General features: G+C 44.4%; 6 protein-coding genes across 6 annotated transcripts; all 6 read left to right on the forward strand.

Annotated features, from left to right (window-relative positions):
• Positions 1 to 729: 729 nt before the first annotated feature.
• LOC143522339 (zona pellucida sperm-binding protein 4-like) lies at positions 730 to 5,428 on the forward strand. Its single transcript, XM_077016073.1, has 11 exons — positions 730 to 1,048; positions 1,131 to 1,315; positions 1,401 to 1,498; positions 1,569 to 1,726; positions 1,807 to 1,999; positions 2,068 to 2,215; positions 2,293 to 2,372; positions 2,813 to 2,899; positions 4,730 to 4,893; positions 5,057 to 5,241; positions 5,327 to 5,428. The coding sequence occupies exons 1-11, from the start codon at positions 739 to 741 to the stop codon at positions 5,426 to 5,428; spliced, it is 1,710 nt and encodes a 569-aa protein (XP_076872188.1). The 5' UTR covers positions 730 to 738.
• A 42-nt stretch (positions 5,429 to 5,470) lies between these two features.
• On the forward strand, positions 5,471 to 9,355 carry LOC143522340 (uncharacterized). Its single transcript, XM_077016074.1, has 8 exons — positions 5,471 to 5,653; positions 5,734 to 5,926; positions 5,995 to 6,142; positions 6,220 to 6,299; positions 6,740 to 6,826; positions 8,657 to 8,820; positions 8,984 to 9,168; positions 9,254 to 9,355. The coding sequence occupies exons 1-8, from the start codon at positions 5,524 to 5,526 to the stop codon at positions 9,353 to 9,355; spliced, it is 1,089 nt and encodes a 362-aa protein (XP_076872189.1). The 5' UTR covers positions 5,471 to 5,523.
• Positions 9,356 to 9,397: 42 nt separating this feature from the next.
• LOC143522341 (uncharacterized) lies at positions 9,398 to 13,282 on the forward strand. The gene is made up of 8 exons (XM_077016075.1): positions 9,398 to 9,580; positions 9,661 to 9,853; positions 9,922 to 10,069; positions 10,147 to 10,226; positions 10,667 to 10,753; positions 12,584 to 12,747; positions 12,911 to 13,095; positions 13,181 to 13,282. Exons 1-8 carry the CDS (start codon positions 9,451 to 9,453, stop codon positions 13,280 to 13,282), a joined length of 1,089 nt encoding a protein of 362 aa, XP_076872190.1. The 5' UTR covers positions 9,398 to 9,450.
• Positions 13,283 to 13,324: 42 nt separating this feature from the next.
• On the forward strand, positions 13,325 to 17,209 carry LOC143522342 (uncharacterized). The gene is made up of 8 exons (XM_077016076.1): positions 13,325 to 13,507; positions 13,588 to 13,780; positions 13,849 to 13,996; positions 14,074 to 14,153; positions 14,594 to 14,680; positions 16,511 to 16,674; positions 16,838 to 17,022; positions 17,108 to 17,209. The coding sequence occupies exons 1-8, from the start codon at positions 13,378 to 13,380 to the stop codon at positions 17,207 to 17,209; spliced, it is 1,089 nt and encodes a 362-aa protein (XP_076872191.1). The 5' UTR covers positions 13,325 to 13,377.
• A 42-nt stretch (positions 17,210 to 17,251) lies between these two features.
• On the forward strand, positions 17,252 to 18,638 carry LOC143522343 (zona pellucida sperm-binding protein 4-like). The gene is made up of 5 exons (XM_077016077.1): positions 17,252 to 17,434; positions 17,515 to 17,707; positions 17,776 to 17,923; positions 18,001 to 18,080; positions 18,521 to 18,638. Exons 1-5 carry the CDS (start codon positions 17,305 to 17,307, stop codon positions 18,636 to 18,638), a joined length of 669 nt encoding a protein of 222 aa, XP_076872192.1. The 5' UTR covers positions 17,252 to 17,304.
• Positions 18,639 to 21,178: 2,540 nt separating this feature from the next.
• Positions 21,179 to 22,565, forward strand: LOC143522345 (zona pellucida sperm-binding protein 4-like). Its single transcript, XM_077016078.1, has 5 exons — positions 21,179 to 21,361; positions 21,442 to 21,634; positions 21,703 to 21,850; positions 21,928 to 22,007; positions 22,448 to 22,565. Exons 1-5 carry the CDS (start codon positions 21,232 to 21,234, stop codon positions 22,563 to 22,565), a joined length of 669 nt encoding a protein of 222 aa, XP_076872193.1. The 5' UTR covers positions 21,179 to 21,231.
• Positions 22,566 to 24,141: the final 1,576 nt, after the last annotated feature.

Here is a 24,141-nt window from a genome sequence, read left to right on the forward strand (position 1 = left end):
TACTTGGATCCATTGTACCTAATGCTAATGTCTCAAAACGGCAGATATAGGCCGAAGCCATTCACAGGCAACAGTCATGACACTGACTGTGTAAAGGACATTACAGACGAGACTAACTGTGTAAAGGACATTAAATTAAGTTGCCGTAATGGAAATTAAAGATATTTAATCTAAATGAAAGTGCTTTTACCTTGATGTGTGAACACATAACATTACTACAACAGCCTACTTTCATCAACGCAGGTTGGCTAAGCTAAGGCCTGGCCAATACTATACACAATGTGAGAGATTATATACATGTAACATATACATGTTTTGTCCTCTGTGGTCTGTCAGTCAAACTCTCCACCCTACATTTTCTTAAAATGAAAAACCACACACTCTTTGAAACTCTTTGAGTCGCTGCTTAGCAAAAGTCCAAACCAATGAGAACCTTTCAGAATTTTATGAATAACATGATCAAAACAAAAACGGTAGGTGTCAGTGAGCCAATGTGCCAGCACTGTGAGTGTCCAAATGATTAAAATGTCACATGCATATCACACAACAGTCCTAAACATGTGTCCTAAACATGAGTGTTTAGTAGTCAGCACAGAGTTCATGATTGCACTCGGCTGGCAAATAATTAATAGCTAACAAAATAGGGGGAGGGCTTGGTAACAATTTTTAGCATAGGCAAAATAAAAAGATCACAGAGTGGGATAACAGTTACTTGCAGATCTCTGCAGTTCAGAGGCTATGGCAGGAGAGTTGGTCACTGTTGTGCTTGTGGGTCTTTGTGTCTCCTTGACTTGTTGCACTAGTGAAGCTGCATCTCAATGGAGTTTCCAAGATAATAAACAATTGGCCAGAAACTCTCAGCTCCTGCAGCACCATGTTCCTGAGGTACATGACCAACAGCAACAGATGACCAAAACTGTAGTTTCTGAGAAATGTAATGTAGATGGGTCTGTCAAGATTGCCTGTGGTGAGTCTGGCTTAAATGCTACCCACTGTGAAGCTATAAACTGCTGTTTTGATGGACAACGCTGCTACTATGGAAGAACAGGTAAGGGTTTGAATGTGTTTAGCCTTGCTACTTTTGAAACTGGGAGTTGAACCTGGCCTGCTTTTCTCCCTGATGTTGTCAGTGACTGTCCAGTGCACAAGAGATGGCCAGTTCATATTGGTGGTGGCCAAGGATACAACCCTGCCTAGGCTGAGCCTGGATTCAGTCAGCCTATTGGGAGAAAATGGACCCTGTGGGCCAATTGACTCCAATGCAGCTTTTGCTATCTACCAGTTTCCCGTTGCTGCCTGTGGTACCCGTGTGATGGTTAGTGCTTGGGGCTTCTACATTGGGTTAGATGTGGGCTGTGTTGGAATGTAATTGTACTACCTTGCGACCTCCTTCATTCCAGGAGCTGGGTGACTACTTGGTGTATGAGAACAAGATGACCTCTTCCTATGAAGTTGGATTCGGTCCCCTTGGAGCAATCACAAGAGACAGCTACTATGAGTGAGTTGACCATGATTGCATGGCACAGTTTCATGCAGGGTTTGTGCTCACTTTGTATTCCTTGTGCAAGACTTTACTTCCAGTGTAGGTATTACGGTATGAGCGTTGCAACACTGCCTATTCAGCACTATGCCAACGAGCCCCCTCTACCTGTAGTTGCTCCTGGACCCCTCAGGGTAGAGCTAAGAATAGCTAATGGTCAGTGCACCACAAAGGGGTGTGTGGAAGGTGAGTATCGTCATTCTGGATGCTAGTATGAGCTTTGTTTATGAAGGGCTTCGAAAACCACTTTGCCTGTCTGCTGACAGCACGGGCAGCCTACACCTCCTACTACACGGATGCTGATTACCCTGTGACCAAGGTGCTGAGAGAGCCGGTCTATGTGGAAGTGCGTATCCTGGACAGGTCTGACCCCAATATTGTCCTGACCCTGGGACGCTGCTGGGCAACCTCTTCCCCTAACCCCTTCAGCCTTCCCGAGTGGGACCTTCTAGTGAATGGGTAGGTTGTAGAATTGCTTCCCACTAGTGTTCCAGTGCAGGCTGGTGTTGACCTGGTGTATTCCAAAGGTGCCCCTACAAGGATGACCGCTACCTGACTCAGTTGGTTCCAGTTGAGGGGTCGTCTGCAGTTCCGTTCCCTACCCATTACAAGCGCTTTGTCCTCAAGATGTTCACCTTTGTGGATCGAACCTCCATGGCTCCCTTGCACAACCAGGTAATTGCTTTAACCTTGTCCCAGCCATTTGTACAATGCCATGTCCGGCCCTTGCTTAGTTGTAACGTTGTTCCCAGGTCTATATCCACTGCAGTACAGCCGTGTGTCATCCAAGTGCAACAGACAGCTGTGAACCAAGCTGTGGCAGAGAAAGTGGGTAGAGTCCTCAGTGCAGGTCCCTTGTTTCCCATGTTGCTTATATGGTCTGAACCTTCTCCTTTGCTGCTCACCAGGGAGACATGCGCCAGAAGAATGGGAGGCTCCTCCTGAATCTGCTGTGGTGTCCAGTGGAAGAGTTGTCTTTACAGAAATGGCCTGAAGCTCACCACCTGAGATCAAACCCTAATGCAATAAAGGCTGTGTTCTCAAATGCTTGTTTGGGGGTGGTTATTGCTCTTGCATGTTCTACCTTAGATACTGGAGTGGGCATTCTTCCATACATTATTTAATAACTACATTGCTGGATTATCTAGCAAACAATGACACTTTGCAGGAGCTATGCAGTTGTGATGTGTATAAGGCACATGGATGTCATTAAAGAAATTGGGGAGGGCACTTTACTGGTAGTGTGTGGCACCATCCACTATGTGTACCTAGGTGTCACAGCCAAGCCAATGGCTCTCTGAAGTGGCAGGGGAGGTGTAAGTTCTCGCTACCTTGGATCCGTAAATGGGAGGAAGAAGGGTCAGAGGGTGTGGCTGATGGGAGCATATAGCCTTTTGACCTTGTGGTTGTGGTGTCCTTCAGGTCATACTCTTGCACTGTCTGTTTTTTAGAATGTCCTTTTTGCTTTATACTTTGCATCCTATATGATGGAAGCAATGTCATTCCCTAGCTCTGACATGCACTTGGAACAGCTGACGACCATAGAGGACAGGTTGATTTGAGGTACTAGAATGCAGTTCTCCATAACTGATCGATCAAAAGCCTGAACCCACTGGAGAAAGGGCAACCCAGGTTTTATGATCCATGAGAACCAGAGTTCCTTCACCATGAATTAATCTATCCAGATTTTACTGTTAAATGTTATCGCAGTCCAGAACTATACAGCTAAATATGAAGTGTACACAAGGCTATAATATTTTTGAACTGTAATATTTAGGCCATTTTTGCCAAACCAAGCACAATGTTATCAAGCAAATAAGTAATGTTATTTCCTCTTCTATCAACTATGAAAGCTGCATTCATAAATGATTAAATATTTAATTGCTATCTACATAAATCATGCTACCTTGTCATACTTCCATTATTGTACAGTAGAACCCCGGAACTCGACATTTTCGGAGTTCGAATTTTGAGAAAAGTTCGTCTCGGAGCATCGAACAAAACTTCGGAATCCGACCCGCCTCGCATAACTTTTGTAAACAACATACAGTTTGTGCTTCGGTCACATGCCGTTAGTTGGCCTTGTTGTTCAATGGGTTTTAAACCATTTTGAGGCTGTGCTCCAAGCGTTTGCTGTATTTTTGTTTTTTTGTACTGTTTTAGACAAAAACATGGGAGAAAAGCAGAAGCGGAAACGATAAGAACCAATAAAGTTGAAAAATGCCTTCGTGTGCCGGACTTAGCATTGGAATTCAACTTGATGGTTGAGAACAGATTAATCCGTTTTCAGTTATTTCTTATGGGGAAAATTCATTCGGAACTCGACTGCATCGCTTCTCGACGCTCCTTCCACAACGAATTAGCGTCGAGTTCTGGGGTTCTACTGTACTTGGATCCATTGTACCTAATGCTAATGTCTCAAAACGGCAGATATAGGCCGAAGCCATTCACAGGCAACAGTCATGACACTGACTGTGTAAAGGACATTACAGACGAGACTAACTGTGTAAAGGACATTAAATTAAGTTGCCGTATTGGAAATGAAAGATATTTAATCTAAATGAAAGTGCTTTTACCTTGATGTGTGAACACATAACATTACTACAACAGCCTACTTTCATCAACGCAGGTTGGCTAAGCTAAGGCCTGGCCAATACTATACACAATGTGAGAGATTATATACATGTAACATATACATGTTTTGTCCTCTGTGGTCTGTCAGTCAAACTCTCCACCCTACGTTTTCTTAAAATGAAAAACCACACACTCTTTGAAACTCTTTGAGTCGCTGCTTAGCAAAAGTCCAAACCAATGAGAACCTTTCAGAATTTTATGAATAACATGATCAAAACAAAAACGGTAGGTGTCAGTGAGCCAATGTGCCAGCACTGTGAGTGTCCAAATGATTAAAATGTCACATGCATATCACACAACAGTCCTAAACATGTGTCCTAAACATGAGTGTTTAGTAGTCAGCACAGAGTTCATGATTGCACTCGGCTGGCAAATAATTAATAGCTAACAAAATAGGGGGAGGGCTTGGTAACAATTTTTAGCATAGTCAAAATAAAAAGATCACAGAGTGGGATAACAGTTACTTGCAGATCTCTGCAGTTCAGAGGCTATGGCAGGAGAGTTGGTCACTGTTGTGCTTGTGGGTCTTTGTGTCTCCTTGACTTGTTGCACTAGTGAAGCTGCATCTCAATGGAGTTTCCAAGATAATAAACAATTGGCCAGAAACTCTCAGCTCCTGCAGCACCATGTTCCTGAGGTACATGACCAACAGCAACAGATGACCAAAACTGTAGTTTCTGAGAAATGTAATGTAGATGGGTCTGTCAAGATTGCCTGTGGTGAGTCTGGCTTAAATGCTACCCACTGTGAAGCTATAAACTGCTGTTTTGATGGACAACGCTGCTACTATGGAAGAACAGGTAAGGGTTTGAATGTGTTTAGCCTTGCTACTTTTGAAACTGGGAGTTGAACCTGGCCTGCTTTTCTCCCTGATGTTGTCAGTGACTGTCCAGTGCACAAGAGATGGCCAGTTCATATTGGTGGTGGCCAAGGATACAACCCTGCCTAGGCTGAGCCTGGATTCAGTCAGCCTATTGGGAGAAAATGGACCCTGTGGGCCAATTGACTCCAATGCAGCTTTTGCTATCTACCAGTTTCCCGTTGCTGCCTGTGGTACCCGTGTGATGGTTAGTGCTTGGGGCTTCTACATTGGGTTAGATGTGGGCTGTGTTGGAATGTAATTGTACTACCTTGCGACCTCCTTCATTCCAGGAGCTGGGTGACTACTTGGTGTATGAGAACAAGATGACCTCTTCCTATGAAGTTGGATTCGGTCCCCTTGGAGCAATCACAAGAGACAGCTACTATGAGTGAGTTGACCATGATTGCATGGCACAGTTTCATGCAGGGTTTGTGCTCACTTTTGTATTCCTTGTGCAAGACTTTACTTCCAGTGTAGGTATTACGGTATGAGCGTTGCAACACTGCCTATTCAGCACTATGCCAACGAGCCCCCTCTACCTGTAGTTGCTCCTGGACCCCTCAGGGTAGAGCTAAGAATAGCTAATGGTCAGTGCACCACAAAGGGGTGTGTGGAAGGTGAGTATCGTCATTCTGGATGCTAGTATGAGCTTTGTTTATGAAGGGCTTCGAAAACCACTTTGCCTGTCTGCTGACAGCACGGGCAGCCTACACCTCCTACTACACGGATGCTGATTACCCTGTGACCAAGGTGCTGAGAGAGCCGGTCTATGTGGAAGTGCGTATCCTGGACAGGTCTGACCCCAATATTGTCCTGACCCTGGGACGCTGCTGGGCAACCTCTTCCCCTAACCCCTTCAGCCTTCCCGAGTGGGACCTTCTAGTGAATGGGTAGGTTGTAGAATTGCTTCCCACTAGTGTTCCAGTGCAGGCTGGTGTTGACCTGGTGTATTCCAAAGGTGCCCCTACAAGGATGACCGCTACCTGACTCAGTTGGTTCCAGTTGAGGGGTCGTCTGCAGTTCCGTTCCCTACCCATTACAAGCGCTTTGTCCTCAAGATGTTCACCTTTGTGGATCAAACCTCCATGGCTCCCTTGCACAACCAGGTAATGGCTTTAACCTTGTCCCAGCCATTTGTACAATGCCATGTCCGGCCCTTGCTTAGTTGTAACGTTGTTCCCAGGTCTATATCCACTGCAGTACAGCCGTGTGTCATCCAAGTGCAACAGACAGCTGTGAACCAAGCTGTGGCAGAGAAAGTGGGTAGAGTCCTCAGTGCAGGTCCCTTGTTTCCCATGTTGCTTATATGGTCTGAACCTTCTCCTTTGCTGCTCACCAGGGAGACATGCGCCAGAAGAATGGGAGGCTCCTCCTGAATCTGCTGTGGTGTCCAGTGGAAGAGTTGTCTTTACAGAAATGGCCTGAAGCTCACCACCTGAGATCAAACCCTAATGCAATAAAGGCTGTGTTCTCAAATGCTTGTTTGGGGGTGGTTATTGCTCTTGCATGTTCTACCTTAGATACTGGAGTGGGCATTCTTCCATACATTATTTAATAACTACATTGCTGGATTATCTAGCAAACAATGACACTTTGCAGGAGCTATGCAGTTGTGATGTGTATAAGGCACATGGATGTCATTAAAGAAATTGGGGAGGGCACTTTACTGGTAGTGTGTGGCACCATCCACTATGTGTACCTAGGTGTCACAGCCAAGCCAATGGCTCTCTGAAGTGGCAGGGGAGGTGTAAGTTCTCGCTACCTTGGATCCGTAAATGGGAGGAAGAAGGGTCAGAGGGTGTGGCTGATGGGAGCATATAGCCTTTTGACCTTGTGGTTGTGGTGTCCTTCAGGTCATACTCTTGCACTGTCTGTTTTTTAGAATGTCCTTTTTGCTTTATACTTTGCATCCTATATGATGGAAGCAATGTCATTCCCTAGCTCTGACATGCACTTGGAACAGCTGACGACCATAGAGGACAGGTTGATTTGAGGTACTAGAATGCAGTTCTCCATAACTGATCGATCAAAAGCCTGAACCCACTGGAGAAAGGGCAACCCAGGTTTTATGATCCATGAGAACCAGAGTTCCTTCACCATGAATTCATCTATCCAGATTTTACTGTTAAATGTTATCGCAGTCCAGAACTATACAGCTAAATATGAAGTGTACACAAGGCTATAATATTTTTGAACTGTAATATTTAGGCCATTTTTGCCAAACCAAGCACAATGTTATCAAGCAAATAAGTAATGTTATTTCCTCTTCTATCAACTATGAAAGCTGCATTCATAAATGATTAAATATTTAATTGCTATCTACATAAATCATGCTACCTTGTCATACTTCCATTATTGTACAGTAGAACCCCGGAACTCGACATTTTCGGAGTTCGAATTTTGAGAAAAGTTCGTCTCGGAGCATCGAACAAAACTTCGGAATCCGACCCGCCTCGCATAACTTTTGTAAACAACATACAGTTTGTGCTTCGGTCACATGCCGTTAGTTGGCCTTGTTGTTCAATGGGTTTTAAACCATTTTGAGGCTGTGCTCCAAGCGTTTGCTGTATTTTTGTTTTTTTGTACTGTTTTAGACAAAAACATGGGAGAAAAGCAGAAGCGGAAACGATAAGAACCAATAAAGTTGAAAAATGCCTTCGTGTGCCGGACTTAGCATTGGAATTCAACTTGATGGTTGAGAACAGATTAATCCGTTTTCAGTTATTTCTTATGGGGAAAATTCATTCGGAACTCGACTGCATCGCTTCTCGACGCTCCTTCCACAACGAATTAGCGTCGAGTTCTGGGGTTCTACTGTACTTGGATCCATTGTACCTAATGCTAATGTCTCAAAACGGCAGATATAGGCCGAAGCCATTCACAGGCAACAGTCATGACACTGACTGTGTAAAGGACATTACAGACGAGACTAACTGTGTAAAGGACATTAAATTAAGTTGCCGTATTGGAAATGAAAGATATTTAATCTAAATGAAAGTGCTTTTACCTTGATGTGTGAACACATAACATTACTACAACAGCCTACTTTCATCAACGCAGGTTGGCTAAGCTAAGGCCTGGCCAATACTATACACAATGTGAGAGATTATATACATGTAACATATACATGTTTTGTCCTCTGTGGTCTGTCAGTCAAACTCTCCACCCTACATTTTCTTAAAATGAAAAACCACACACTCTTTGAAACTCTTTGAGTCGCTGCTTAGCAAAAGTCCAAACCAATGAGAACCTTTCAGAATTTTATGAATAACATGATCAAAACAAAAACGGTAGGTGTCAGTGAGCCAATGTGCCAGCACTGTGAGTGTCCAAATGATTAAAATGTCACATGCATATCACACAACAGTCCTAAACATGTGTCCTAAACATGAGTGTTTAGTAGTCAGCACAGAGTTCATGATTGCACTCGGCTGGCAAATAATTAATAGCTAACAAAATAGGGGGAGGGCTTGGTAACAATTTTTAGCATAGGCAAAATAAAAAGATCACAGAGTGGGATAACAGTTACTTGCAGATCTCTGCAGTTCAGAGGCTATGGCAGGAGAGTTGGTCACTGTTGTGCTTGTGGGTCTTTGTGTCTCCTTGACTTGTTGCACTAGTGAAGCTGCATCTCAATGGAGTTTCCAAGATAATAAACAATTGGCCAGAAACTCTCAGCTCCTGCAGCACCATGTTCCTGAGGTACATGACCAACAGCAACAGATGACCAAAACTGTAGTTTCTGAGAAATGTAATGTAGATGGGTCTGTCAAGATTGCCTGTGGTGAGTCTGGCTTAAATGCTACCCACTGTGAAGCTATAAACTGCTGTTTTGATGGACAACGCTGCTACTATGGAAGAACAGGTAAGGGTTTGAATGTGTTTAGCCTTGCTACTTTTGAAACTGGGAGTTGAACCTGGCCTGCTTTTCTCCCTGATGTTGTCAGTGACTGTCCAGTGCACAAGAGATGGCCAGTTCATATTGGTGGTGGCCAAGGATACAACCCTGCCTAGGCTGAGCCTGGATTCAGTCAGCCTATTGGGAGAAAATGGACCCTGTGGGCCAATTGACTCCAATGCAGCTTTTGCTATCTACCAGTTTCCCGTTGCTGCCTGTGGTACCCGTGTGATGGTTAGTGCTTGGGGCTTCTACATTGGGTTAGATGTGGGCTGTGTTGGAATGTAATTGTACTACCTTGCGACCTCCTTCATTCCAGGAGCTGGGTGACTACTTGGTGTATGAGAACAAGATGACCTCTTCCTATGAAGTTGGATTCGGTCCCCTTGGAGCAATCACAAGAGACAGCTACTATGAGTGAGTTGACCATGATTGCATGGCACAGTTTCATGCAGGGTTTGTGCTCACTTTTGTATTCCTTGTGCAAGACTTTACTTCCAGTGTAGGTATTACGGTATGAGCGTTGCAACACTGCCTATTCAGCACTATGCCAACGAGCCCCCTCTACCTGTAGTTGCTCCTGGACCCCTCAGGGTAGAGCTAAGAATAGCTAATGGTCAGTGCACCACAAAGGGGTGTGTGGAAGGTGAGTATCGTCATTCTGGATGCTAGTATGAGCTTTGTTTATGAAGGGCTTCGAAAACCACTTTGCCTGTCTGCTGACAGCACGGGCAGCCTACACCTCCTACTACACGGATGCTGATTACCCTGTGACCAAGGTGCTGAGAGAGCCGGTCTATGTGGAAGTGCGTATCCTGGACAGGTCTGACCCCAATATTGTCCTGACCCTGGGACGCTGCTGGGCAACCTCTTCCCCTAACCCCTTCAGCCTTCCCGAGTGGGACCTTCTAGTGAATGGGTAGGTTGTAGAATTGCTTCCCACTAGTGTTCCAGTGCAGGCTGGTGTTGACCTGGTGTATTCCAAAGGTGCCCCTACAAGGATGACCGCTACCTGACTCAGTTGGTTCCAGTTGAGGGGTCGTCTGCAGTTCCGTTCCCTACCCATTACAAGCGCTTTGTCCTCAAGATGTTCACCTTTGTGGATCAAACCTCCATGGCTCCCTTGCACAACCAGGTAATGGCTTTAACCTTGTCCCAGCCATTTGTACAATGCCATGTCCGGCCCTTGCTTAGTTGTAACGTTGTTCCCAGGTCTATATCCACTGCAGTACAGCCGTGTGTCATCCAAGTGCAACAGACAGCTGTGAACCAAGCTGTGGCAGAGAAAGTGGGTAGAGTCCTCAGTGCAGGTCCCTTGTTTCCCATGTTGCTTATATGGTCTGAACCTTCTCCTTTGCTGCTCACCAGGGAGACATGCGCCAGAAGAATGGGAGGCTCCTCCTGAATCTGCTGTGGTGTCCAGTGGAAGAGTTGTCTTTACAGAAATGGCCTGAAGCTCACCACCTGAGATCAAACCCTAATGCAATAAAGGCTGTGTTCTCAAATGCTTGTTTGGGGGTGGTTATTGCTCTTGCATGTTCTACCTTAGATACTGGAGTGGGCATTCTTCCATACATTATTTAATAACTACATTGCTGGATTATCTAGCAAACAATGACACTTTGCAGGAGCTATGCAGTTGTGATGTGTATAAGGCACATGGATGTCATTAAAGAAATTGGGGAGGGCACTTTACTGGTAGTGTGTGGCACCATCCACTATGTGTACCTAGGTGTCACAGCCAAGCCAATGGCTCTCTGAAGTGGCAGGGGAGGTGTAAGTTCTCGCTACCTTGGATCCGTAAATGGGAGGAAGAAGGGTCAGAGGGTGTGGCTGATGGGAGCATATAGCCTTTTGACCTTGTGGTTGTGGTGTCCTTCAGGTCATACTCTTGCACTGTCTGTTTTTTAGAATGTCCTTTTTGCTTTATACTTTGCATCCTATATGATGGAAGCAATGTCATTCCCTAGCTCTGACATGCACTTGGAACAGCTGACGACCATAGAGGACAGGTTGATTTGAGGTACTAGAATGCAGTTCTCCATAACTGATCGATCAAAAGCCTGAACCCACTGGAGAAAGGGCAACCCAGGTTTTATGATCCATGAGAACCAGAGTTCCTTCACCATGAATTCATCTATCCAGATTTTACTGTTAAATGTTATCGCAGTCCAGAACTATACAGCTAAATATGAAGTGTACACAAGGCTATAATATTTTTGAACTGTAATATTTAGGCCATTTTTGCCAAACCAAGCACAATGTTATCAAGCAAATAAGTAATGTTATTTCCTCTTCTATCAACTATGAAAGCTGCATTCATAAATGATTAAATATTTAATTGCTATCTACATAAATCATGCTACCTTGTCATACTTCAATTATTGTACAGTAGAACCCCGGAACTCGACATTTTCGGAGTTCGAATTTTGAGAAAAGTTCGTCTCGGAGCATCGAACAAAACTTCGGAATCCGACCCGCCTCGCATAACTTTTGTAAACAACATACAGTTTGTGCTTCGGTCACATGCCGTTAGTTGGCCTTGTTGTTCAATGGGTTTTAAACAATTTTGAGGCTGTGCTCCAAGCGTTTGCTGTATTTTTGTTTTTTTGTACTGTTTTAGACAAAAACATGGGAGAAAAGCAGAAGCGGAAACGATAAGAACCAATAAAGTTGAAAAATGCCTTCGTGTGCCGGACTTAGCATTGGAATTCAACTTGATGGTTGAGAACAGATTAATCCGTTTTCAGTTATTTCTTATGGGGAAAATTCATTCGGAACTCGACTGCATCGCTTCTCGACGCTCCTTCCACAACGAATTAGCGTCGAGTTCTGGGGTTCTACTGTACTTGGATCCATTGTACCTAATGCTAATGTCTCAAAACGGCAGATATAGGCCGAAGCCATTCACAGGCAACAGTCATGACACTGACTGTGTAAAGGACATTACAGACGAGACTAACTGTGTAAAGGACATTAAATTAAGTTGCCGTATTGGAAATGAAAGATATTTAATCTAAATGAAAGTGCTTTTACCTTGATGTGTGAACACATAACATTACTACAACAGCCTACTTTCATCAACGCAGGTTGGCTAAGCTAAGGCCTGGCCAATACTATACACAATGTGAGAGATTATATACATGTAACATATACATGTTTTGTCCTCTGTGGTCTGTCAGTCAAACTCTCCACCCTACATTTTCTTAAAATGAAAAACCACACACTCTTTGAAACTCTTTGAGTCGCTGCTTAGCAAAAGTCCAAACCAATGAGAACCTTTCAGAATTTTATGAATAACATGATCAAAACAAAAACGGTAGGTGTCAGTGAGCCAATGTGCCAGCACTGTGAGTGTCCAAATGATTAAAATGTCACATGCATATCACACAACAGTCCTAAACATGTGTCCTAAACATGAGTGTTTAGTAGTCAGCACAGAGTTCATGATTGCACTCGGCTGGCAAATAATTAATAGCTAACAAAATAGGGGGAGGGCTTGGTAACAATTTTTAGCATAGGCAAAATAAAAAGATCACAGAGTGGGATAACAGTTACTTGCAGATCTCTGCAGTTCAGAGGCTATGGCAGGAGAGTTGGTCACTGTTGTGCTTGTGGGTCTTTGTGTCTCCTTGACTTGTTGCACTAGTGAAGCTGCATCTCAATGGAGTTTCCAAGATAATAAACAATTGGCCAGAAACTCTCAGCTCCTGCAGCACCATGTTCCTGAGGTACATGACCAACAGCAACAGATGACCAAAACTGTAGTTTCTGAGAAATGTAATGTAGATGGGTCTGTCAAGATTGCCTGTGGTGAGTCTGGCTTAAATGCTACCCACTGTGAAGCTATAAACTGCTGTTTTGATGGACAACGCTGCTACTATGGAAGAACAGGTAAGGGTTTGAATGTGTTTAGCCTTGCTACTTTTGAAACTGGGAGTTGAACCTGGCCTGCTTTTCTCCCTGATGTTGTCAGTGACTGTCCAGTGCACAAGAGATGGCCAGTTCATATTGGTGGTGGCCAAGGATACAACCCTGCCTAGGCTGAGCCTGGATTCAGTCAGCCTATTGGGAGAAAATGGACCCTGTGGGCCAATTGACTCCAATGCAGCTTTTGCTATCTACCAGTTTCCCGTTGCTGCCTGTGGTACCCGTGTGATGGTTAGTGCTTGGGGCTTCTACATTGGGTTAGATGTGGGCTGTGTTGGAATGTAATTGTACTACCTTGCGACCGCCTTCATTCCAGGAGCTGGGTGACTACTTGGTGTATGAGAACAAGATGACCTCTTCCTATGAAGTTGGATTCGGTCCCCTTGGAGCAATCACAAGAGACAGCTACTATGAGTGAGTTGACCATGATTGCATGGCACAGTTTCATGCAGGGTTTGTGCTCACTTTTGTATTCCTTGTGCAAGACTTTACTTCCAGTGTAGGTATTACGGTATGAGCGTTGCAACACTGCCTATTCAGCACTATGCCAACGAGCCCCCTCTACCTGTAGTTGCTCCTGGACCCCTCAGGGTAGAGCTAAGAATAGCTAATGGTCAGTGCACCACAAAGGGGTGTGTGGAAGGTGAGTATCGTCATTCTGGATGCTAGTATGAGCTTTGTTTATGAAGGGCTTCGAAAACCACTTTGCCTGTCTGCTGACAGCACGGGCAGCCTACACCTCCTACTACACGGATGCTGATTACCCTGTGACCAAGGTGCTGAGAGAGCCGGTCTATGTGGAAGTGCGTATCCTGGACAGGTCTGACCCCAATATTGTCCTGACCCTGGGACGCTGCTGGGCAACCTCTTCCCCTAACCCCTTCAGCCTTCCCGAGTGGGACCTTCTAGTGAATGGGTAGGTTGTAGAATTGCTTCCCACTAGTGTTCCAGTGCAGGCTGGTGTTGACCTGGTGTATTCCAAAGGTGCCCCTACAAGGATGACCGCTACCTGACTCAGTTGGTTCCAGTTGAGGGGTCGTCTGCAGTTCCGTTCCCTACCCATTACAAGCGCTTTGTCCTCAAGATGTTCACCTTTGTGGATCAAACCTCCATGGCTCCCTTGCACAACCAGGTAATGGCTTTAACCTTGTCCCAGCCATTTGTACAATGCCATGTCCGGCCCTTGCTTAGTTGTAACGTTGTTCCCAGGTCTATATCCACTGCAGTACAGCCGTGTGTCATCCAAGTGCAACAGACAGCTGTGAACCAAGCTGTGGCAGAGAAAGTGGGTAGAGTCCTCAGTGCAGGTCCCTTGTTTCCCATGTTGCTTATATGGTCTGAACCTTCTCCTTTGCTGCTCACCAGGGAGACATGCGCCAGAAGAATGGGAGGCTCCTCCTGAATCTGCTGTGGTGTCCAGTGGAAGAGTTGTCTTTACAGAAATGGCCTGAAGCTCACCACCTGAGATCAAACCCTAATGCAATAAAGGCTGTGTTCTCAAATGCTTGTTTGGGGGTGGTTATTGCTCTTGCATGTTCTACCTTAGATACTGGAGTGGGCATTCTTCCATACATTATTTAATAACTACATTGCTGGATTATCTAGCAAACAATGACACTTTGCAGGAGCTATGCAGTTGTGATGTGTATAAGGCACATGGATGTCATTAAAGAAATTGGGGAGGGCACTTTACTGGTAGTGTGTGGCACCATCCACTATGTGTACCTAGGTGTCACAGCCAAGCCAATGGCTCTCTGAAGTGGCAGGGGAGGTGTAAGTTCTCGCTACCTTGGATCCGTAAATGGGAGGAAGAAGGGTCAGAGGGTGTGGCTGATGGGAGCATATAGCCTTTTGACCTTGTGGTTGTGGTGTCCTTCAGGTCATACTCTTGCACTGTCTGTTTTTTAGAATGTCCTTTTTGCTTTATACTTTGCATCCTATATGATGGAAGCAATGTCATTCCCTAGCTCTGACATGCACTTGGAACAGCTGACGACCATAGAGGACAGGTTGATTTGAGGTACTAGAATGCAGTTCTCCATAACTGATCGATCAAAAGCCTGAACCCACTGGAGAAAGGGCAACCCAGGTTTTATGATCCATGAGAACCAGAGTTCCTTCACCATGAATTAATCTATCCAGATTTTACTGTTAAATGTTATCGCAGTCCAGAACTATACAGCTAAATATGAAGTGTACACAAGGCTATAATATTTTTGAACTGTAATATTTAGGCCATTTTTGCCAAACCAAGCACAATGTTATCAAGCAAATAAGTAATGTTATTTCCTCTTCTATCAACTATGAAAGCTGCATTCATAAATGATTAAATATTTAATTGCTATCTACATAAATCATGCTACCTTGTCATACTTCCATTATTGTACAGTAGAACCCCGGAACTCGACATTTTCGGAGTTCGAATTTTGAGAAAAGTTCGTCTCGGAGCATCGAACAAAACTTCGGAATCCGACCCGCCTCGCATAACTTTTGTAAACAACATACAGTTTGTGCTTCGGTCACATGCCGTTAGTTGGCCTTGTTGTTCAATGGGTTTTAAACCATTTTGAGGCTGTGCTCCAAGCGTTTGCTGTATTTTTGTTTTTTTGTACTGTTTTAGACAAAAACATGGGAGAAAAGCAGAAGCGGAAACGATAAGAACCAATAAAGTTGAAAAATGCCTTCGTGTGCCGGACTTAGCATTGGAATTCAACTTGATGGTTGAGAACAGATTAATCCGTTTTCAGTTATTTCTTATGGGGAAAATTCATTCGGAACTCGACTGCATCGCTTCTCGACGCTCCTTCCACAACGAATTAGCGTCGAGTTCTGGGGTTCTACTGTACTTGGATCCATTGTACCTAATGCTAATGTCTCAAAACGGCAGATATAGGCTGAAGCCATTCACAGGCAACAGTCATGACACTGACTGTGTAAAGGACATTACAGACGAGACTAACTGTGTAAAGGACATTAAATTAAGTTGCCGTATTGGAAATGAAAGATATTTAATCTAAATGAAAGTGCTTTTACCTTGATGTGTGAACACATAACATTACTACAACAGCCTACTTTCATCAACGCAGGTTGGCTAAGCTAAGGCCTGGCCAATACTATACACAATGTGAGAGATTATATACATGTAACATATACATGTTTTGTCCTCTGTGGTCTGTCAGTCAAACTCTCCACCCTACATTTTCTTAAAATGAAAAACCACACACTCTTTGAAACTCTTTGAGTCGCTGCTTAGCAAAAGTCCAAACCAATGAGAACCTTTCAGAATTTTATGAATAACATGATCAAAACAAAAACGGTAGGTGTCAGTGAGCCAATGTGCCAGCACTGTGAGTGTCCAAATGATTAAAATGTCACATGCATATCACACAACAGTCCTAAACATGTGTCCTAAACATGAGTGTTTAGTAGTCAGCACAGAGTTCATGATTGCACTCGGCTGGCAAATAATTAATAGCTAACAAAATAGGGGGAGGGCTTGGTAACAATTTTTAGCATAGGCAAAATAAAAAGATCACAGAGTGGGATAACAGTTACTTGCAGATCTCTGCAGTTCAGAGGCTATGGCAGGAGAGTTGGTCACTGTTGTGCTTGTGGGTCTTTGTGTCTCCTTGACTTGTTGCACTAGTGAAGCTGCATCTCAATGGAGTTTCCAAGATAATAAACAATTGGCCAGAAACTCTCAGCTCCTGCAGCACCATGTTCCTGAGGTACATGACCAACAGCAACAGATGACCAAAACTGTAGTTTCTGAGAAATGTAATGTAGATGGGTCTGTCAAGATTGCCTGTGGTGAGTCTGGCTTAAATGCTACCCACTGTGAAGCTATAAACTGCTGTTTTGATGGACAACGCTGCTACTATGGAAGAACAGGTAAGGGTTTGAATGTGTTTAGCCTTGCTACTTTTGAAACTGGGAGTTGAACCTGGCCTGCTTTTCTCCCTGATGTTGTCAGTGACTGTCCAGTGCACAAGAGATGGCCAGTTCATATTGGTGGTGGCCAAGGATACAACCCTGCCTAGGCTGAGCCTGGATTCAGTCAGCCTATTGGGAGAAAATGGACCCTGTGGGCCAATTGACTCCAATGCAGCTTTTGCTATCTACCAGTTTCCCGTTGCTGCCTGTGGTACCCGTGTGATGGTTAGTGCTTGGGGCTTCTACATTGGGTTAGATGTGGGCTGTGTTGGAATGTAATTGTACTACCTTGCGACCTCCTTCATTCCAGGAGCTGGGTGACTACTTGGTGTATGAGAACAAGATGACCTCTTCCTATGAAGTTGGATTCGGTCCCCTTGGAGCAATCACAAGAGACAGCTACTATGAGTGAGTTGACCATGATTGCATGGCACAGTTTCATGCAGGGTTTGTGCTCACTTTTGTATTCCTTGTGCAAGACTTTACTTCCAGTGTAGGTATTACGGTATGAGCGTTGCAACACTGCCTATTCAGCACTATGCCAACGAGCCCCCTCTACCTGTAGTTGCTCCTGGACCCCTCAGGGTAGAGCTAAGAATAGCTAATGGTCAGTGCACCACAAAGGGGTGTGTGGAAGGTGAGTATCGTCATTCTGGATGCTAGTATGAGCTTTGTTTATGAAGGGCTTCGAAAACCACTTTGCCTGTCTGCTGACAGCACGGGCAGCCTACACCTCCTACTACACGGATGCTGATTACCCTGTGACCAAGGTGCTGAGAGAGCCGGTCTATGTGGAAGTGCGTATCCTGGACAGGTCTGACCCCAATATTGTCCTGACCCTGGGACGCTGCTGGGCAACCTCTTCCCCTAACCCCTTCAGCCTTCCCGAGTGGGACCTTCTAGTGAATGGGTAGGTTGTAGAATTGCTTCCCACTAGTGTTCCAGTGCAGGCTGGTGTTGACCTGGTGTATTCCAAAGGTGCCCCTACAAGGATGACCGCTACCTGACTCAGTTGGTTCCAGTTGAGGGGTCGTCTGCAGTTCCGTTCCCTACCCATTACAAGCGCTTTGTCCTCAAGATGTTCACCTTTGTGGATCAAACCTCCATGGCTCCCTTGCACAACCAGGTAATGGCTTTAACCTTGTCCCAGCCATTTGTACAATGCCATGTCCGGCCCTTGCTTAGTTGTAACGTTGTTCCCAGGTCTATATCCACTGCAGTACAGCCGTGTGTCATCCAAGTGCAACAGACAGCTGTGAACCAAGCTGTGGCAGAGAAAGTGGGTAGAGTCCTCAGTGCAGGTCCCTTGTTTCCCATGTTGCTTATATGGTCTGAACCTTCTCCTTTGCTGCTCACCAGGGAGACATGCGCCAGAAGAATGGGAGGCTCCTCCTGAATCTGCTGTGGTGTCCAGTGGAAGAGTTGTCTTTACAGAAATGGCCTGAAGCTCACCACCTGAGATCAAACCCTAATGCAATAAAGGCTGTGTTCTCAAATGCTTGTTTGGGGGTGGTTATTGCTCTTGCATGTTCTACCTTAGATACTGGAGTGGGCATTCTTCCATACATTATTTAATAACTACATTGCTGGATTATCTAGCAAACAATGACACTTTGCAGGAGCTATGCAGTTGTGATGTGTATAAGGCACATGGATGTCATTAAAGAAATTGGGGAGGGCACTTTACTGGTAGTGTGTGGCACCATCCACTATGTGTACCTAGGTGTCACAGCCAAGCCAATGGCTCTCTGAAGTGGCAGGGGAGGTGTAAGTTCTCGCTACCTTGGATCCGTAAATGGGAGGAAGAAGGGTCAGAGGGTGTGGCTGATGGGAGCATATAGCCTTTTGACCTTGTGGTTGTGGTGTCCTTCAGGTCATACTCTTGCACTGTCTGTTTTTTAGAATGTCCTTTTTGCTTTATACTTTGCATCCTATATGATGGAAGCAATGTCATTCCCTAGCTCTGACATGCACTTGGAACAGCTGACGACCATAGAGGACAGGTTGATTTGAGGTACTAGAATGCAGTTCTCCATAACTGATCGATCAAAAGCCTGAACCCACTGGAGAAAGGGCAACCCAGGTTTTATGATCCATGAGAACCAGAGTTCCTTCACCATGAATTCATCTATCCAGATTTTACTGTTAAATGTTATCGCAGTCCAGAACTATACAGCTAAATATGAAGTGTACACAAGGCTATAATATTTTTGAACTGTAATATTTAGGCCATTTTTGCCAAACCAAGCACAATGTTATCAAGCAAATAAGTAATGTTATTTCCTCTTCTATCAACTATGAAAGCTGCATTCATAAATGATTAAATATTTAATTGCTATCTACATAAATCATGCTACCTTGTCATACTTCAATTATTGTACAGTAGAACCCCGGAACTCGACATTTTCGGAGTTCGAATTTTGAGAAAAGTTCGTCTCGGAGCATCGAACAAAACTTCGGAATCCGACCCGCCTCGCATAACTTTTGTAAACAACATACAGTTTGTGCTTCGGTCACATGCCGTTAGTTGGCCTTGTTGTTCAATGGGTTTTAAACAATTTTGAGGCTGTGCTCCAAGCGTTTGCTGTATTTTTGTTTTTTTGTACTGTTTTAGACAAAAACATGGGAGAAAAGCAGAAGCGGAAACGATAAGAACCAATAAAGTTGAAAAATGCCTTCGTGTGCCGGACTTAGCATTGGAATTCAACTTGATGGTTGAGAACAGATTAATCCGTTTTCAGTTATTTCTTATGGGGAAAATTCATTCGGAAGTCGACTGCATCGCTTCTCGACGCTCCTTCCACAACGAATTAGCGTCGAGTTCTGGGGTTCTACTGTACTTGGATCCATTGTACCTAATGCTAATGTCTCAAAACGGCAGATATAGGCCGAAGCCATTCACAGGCAACAGTCATGACACTGACTGTGTAAAGGACATTACAGACGAGACTAACTGTGTAAAGGACATTAAATTAAGTTGCCGTAATGGAAATTAAAGATATTTAATCTAAATGAAAGTGCTTTTACCTTGATGTGTGAACACATAACATTACTACAACAGCCTACTTTCATCAACGCAGGTTGGCTAAGCTAAGGCCTGGCCAATACTATACACAATGTGAGAGATTATATACATGTAACATATACATGTTTTGTCCTCTGTGGTCTGTCAGTCAAACTCTCCACCCTACATTTTCTTAAAATGAAAAACCACACACTCTTTGAAACTCTTTGAGTCGCTGCTTAGCAAAAGTCCAAACCAATGAGAACCTTTCAGAATTTTATGAATAACATGATCAAAACAAAAACGGTAGGTGTCAGTGAGCCAATGTGCCAGCACTGTGAGTGTCCAAATGATTAAAATGTCACATGCATATCACACAACAGTCCTAAACATGTGTCCTAAACATGAGTGTTTAGTAGTCAGCACAGAGTTCATGATTGCACTCGGCTGGCAAATAATTAATAGCTAACAAAATAGGGGGAGGGCTTGGTAACAATTTTTAGCATAGGCAAAATAAAAAGATCACAGAGTGGGATAACAGTTACTTGCAGATCTCTGCAGTTCAGAGGCTATGGCAGGAGAGTTGGTCACTGTTGTGCTTGTGGGTCTTTGTGTCTCCTTGACTTGTTGCACTAGTGAAGCTGCATCTCAATGGAGTTTCCAAGATAATAAACAATTGGCCAGAAACTCTCAGCTCCTGCAGCACCATGTTCCTGAGGTACATGACCAACAGCAACAGATGACCAAAACTGTAGTTTCTGAGAAATGTAATGTAGATGGGTCTGTCAAGATTGCCTGTGGTGAGTCTGGCTTAAATGCTACCCACTGTGAAGCTATAAACTGCTGTTTTGATGGACAACGCTGCTACTATGGAAGAACAGGTAAGGGTTTGAATGTGTTTAGCCTTGCTACTTTTGAAACTGGGAGTTGAACCTGGCCTGCTTTTCTCCCTGATGTTGTCAGTGACTGTCCAGTGCACAAGAGATGGCCAGTTCATATTGGTGGTGGCCAAGGATACAACCCTGCCTAGGCTGAGCCTGGATTCAGTCAGCCTATTGGGAGAAAATGGACCCTGTGGGCCAATTGACTCCAATGCAGCTTTTGCTATCTACCAGTTTCCCGTTGCTGCCTGTGGTACCCGTGTGATGGTTAGTGCTTGGGGCTTCTACATTGGGTTAGATGTGGGCTGTGTTGGAATGTAATTGTACTACCTTGCGACCTCCTTCATTCCAGGAGCTGGGTGACTACTTGGTGTATGAGAACAAGATGACCTCTTCCTATGAAGTTGGATTCGGTCCCCTTGGAGCAATCACAAGAGACAGCTACTATGAGTGAGTTGACCATGATTGCATGGCACAGTTTCATGCAGGGTTTGTGCTCACTTTTGTATTCCTTGTGCAAGACTTTACTTCCAGTGTAGGTATTACGGTATGAGCGTTGCAACACTGCCTATTCAGCACTATGCCAACGAGCCCCCTCTACCTGTAGTTGCTCCTGGACCCCTCAGGGTAGAGCTAAGAATAGCTAATGGTCAGTGCACCACAAAGGGGTGTGTGGAAGGTGAGTATCGTCATTCTGGATGCTAGTATGAGCTTTGTTTATGAAGGGCTTCGAAAACCACTTTGCCTGTCTGCTGACAGCACGGGCAGCCTACACCTCCTACTACACGGATGCTGATTACCCTGTGACCAAGGTGCTGAGAGAGCCGGTCTATGTGGAAGTGCGTATCCTGGACAGGTCTGACCCCAATATTGTCCTGACCCTGGGACGCTGCTGGGCAACCTCTTCCCCTAACCCCTTCAGCCTTCCCGAGTGGGACCTTCTAGTGAATGGGTAGGTTGTAGAATTGCTTCCCACTAGTGTTCCAGTGCAGGCTGGTGTTGACCTGGTGTATTCCAAAGGTGCCCCTACAAGGATGACCGCTACCTGACTCAGTTGGTTCCAGTTGAGGGGTCGTCTGCAGTTCCGTTCCCTACCCATTACAAGCGCTTTGTCCTCAAGATGTTCACCTTTGTGGATCAAACCTCCATGGCTCCCTTGCACAACCAGGTAATGGCTTTAACCTTGTCCCAGCCATTTGTACAATGCCATGTCCGGCCCTTGCTTAGTTGTAACGTTGTTCCCAGGTCTATATCCACTGCAGTACAGCCGTGTGTCATCCAAGTGCAACAGACAGCTGTGAACCAAGCTGTGGCAGAGAAAGTGGGTAGAGTCCTCAGTGCAGGTCCCTTGTTTCCCATGTTGCTTATATGGTCTGAACCTTCTCCTTTGCTGCTCACCAGGGAGACATGCGCCAGAAGAATGGGAGGCTCCTCCTGAATCTGCTGTGGTGTCCAGTGGAAGAGTTGTCTTTACAGAAATGGCCTGAAGCTCACCACCTGAGATCAAACCCTAATGCAATAAAGGCTGTGTTCTCAAATGCTTGTTTGGGGGTGGTTATTGCTCTTGCATGTTCTACCTTAGATACTGGAGTGGGCATTCTTCCATACATTATTTAATAACTACATTGCTGGATTATCTAGCAAACAATGACACTTTGCAGGAGCTATGCAGTTGTGATGTGTATAAGGCACATGGATGTCATTAAAGAAATTGGGGAGGGCACTTTACTGGTAGTGTGTGGCACCATCCACTATGTGTACCTAGGTGTCACAGCCAAGCCAATGGCTCTCTGAAGTGGCAGGGGAGGTGTAAGTTCTCGCTACCTTGGATCCGTAAATGGGAGGAAGAAGGGTCAGAGGGTGTGGCTGATGGGAGCATATAGCCTTTTGACCTTGTGGTTGTGGTGTCCTTCAGGTCATACTCTTGCACTGTCTGTTTTTTAGAATGTCCTTTTTGCTTTATACTTTGCATCCTATATGATGGAAGCAATGTCATTCCCTAGCTCTGACATGCACTTGGAACAGCTGACGACCATAGAGGACAGGTTGATTTGAGGTACTAGAATGCAGTTCTCCATAACTGATCGATCAAAAGCCTGAACCCACTGGAGAAAGGGCAACCCAGGTTTTATGATCCATGAGAACCAGAGTTCCTTCACCATGAATTCATCTATCCAGATTTTACTGTTAAATGTTATCGCAGTCCAGAACTATACAGCTAAATATGAAGTGTACACAAGGCTATAATATTTTTGAACTGTAATATTTAGGCCATTTTTGCCAAACCAAGCACAATGTTATCAAGCAAATAAGTAATGTTATTTCCTCTTCTATCAACTATGAAAGCTGCATTCATAAATGATTAAATATTTAATTGCTATCTACATAAATCATGCTACCTTGTCATACTTCAATTATTGTACAGTAGAACCCCGGAACTCGACATTTTCGGAGTTCGAATTTTGAGAAAAGTTCGTCTCGGAGCATCGAACAAAACTTCGGAATCCGACCCGCCTCGCATAACTTTTGTAAACAACATACAGTTTGTGCTTCGGTCACATGCCGTTAGTTGGCCTTGTTGTTCAATGGGTTTTAAACCATTTTGAGGCTGTGCTCCAAGTGTTTGCTGTATTTTTGTTTTTTTGTACTGTTTTAGACAAAAACATGGGAGAAAAGCAGAAGCGGAAACGATAAGAACCAATAAAGTTGAAAAATGCCTTCGTGTGCCGGACTTAGCATTGGAATTCAACTTGATGGTTGAGAACAGATTAATCCGTTTTCAGTTATTTCTTATGGGGAAAATTCATTCGGAAGTCGACTGCATCGCTTCTCGACGCTCCTTCCACAACGAATTAGCGTCGAGTTCTGGGGTTCTACTGTACTTGGATCCATTGTACCTAATGCTAATGTCTCAAAACGGCAGATATAGGCCGAAGCCATTCACAGGCAACAGTCATGACACTGACTGTGTAAAGGACATTACAGACGAGACTAACTGTGTAAAGGACATTAAATTAAGTTGCCGTAATGGAAATTAAAGATATTTAATCTAAATGAAAGTGCTTTTACCTTGATGTGTGAACACATAACATTACTACAACAGCCTACTTTCATCAACGCAGGTTGGCTAAGCTAAGGCCTGGCCAATACTATACACAATGTGAGAGATTATATACATGTAACATATACACGTTTTGTCCTCTGTGGTCTGTCAGTCAAACTCTCCACCCTACATTTTCTTAAAATGAAAAACCACACACTCTTTGAAACTCTTTGAGTCGCTGCTTAGCAAAAGTCCAAACCAATGAGAACCTTTCAGAATTTTATGAATAACATGATCAAAACAAAAACGGTAGGTGTCAGTGAGCCAATGTGCCAGCACTGTGAGTGTCCAAATGATTAAAATGTCACATGCATATCACACAACAGTCCTAAACATGTGTCCTAAACATGAGTGTT

The sequence above is a fragment of the Brachyhypopomus gauderio genome, chromosome 9 (assembly GCF_052324685.1).
Source record: "Brachyhypopomus gauderio isolate BG-103 chromosome 9, BGAUD_0.2, whole genome shotgun sequence".
NCBI classification, from domain to species: Eukaryota; Metazoa; Chordata; class Actinopteri; order Gymnotiformes; family Hypopomidae; genus Brachyhypopomus; species Brachyhypopomus gauderio.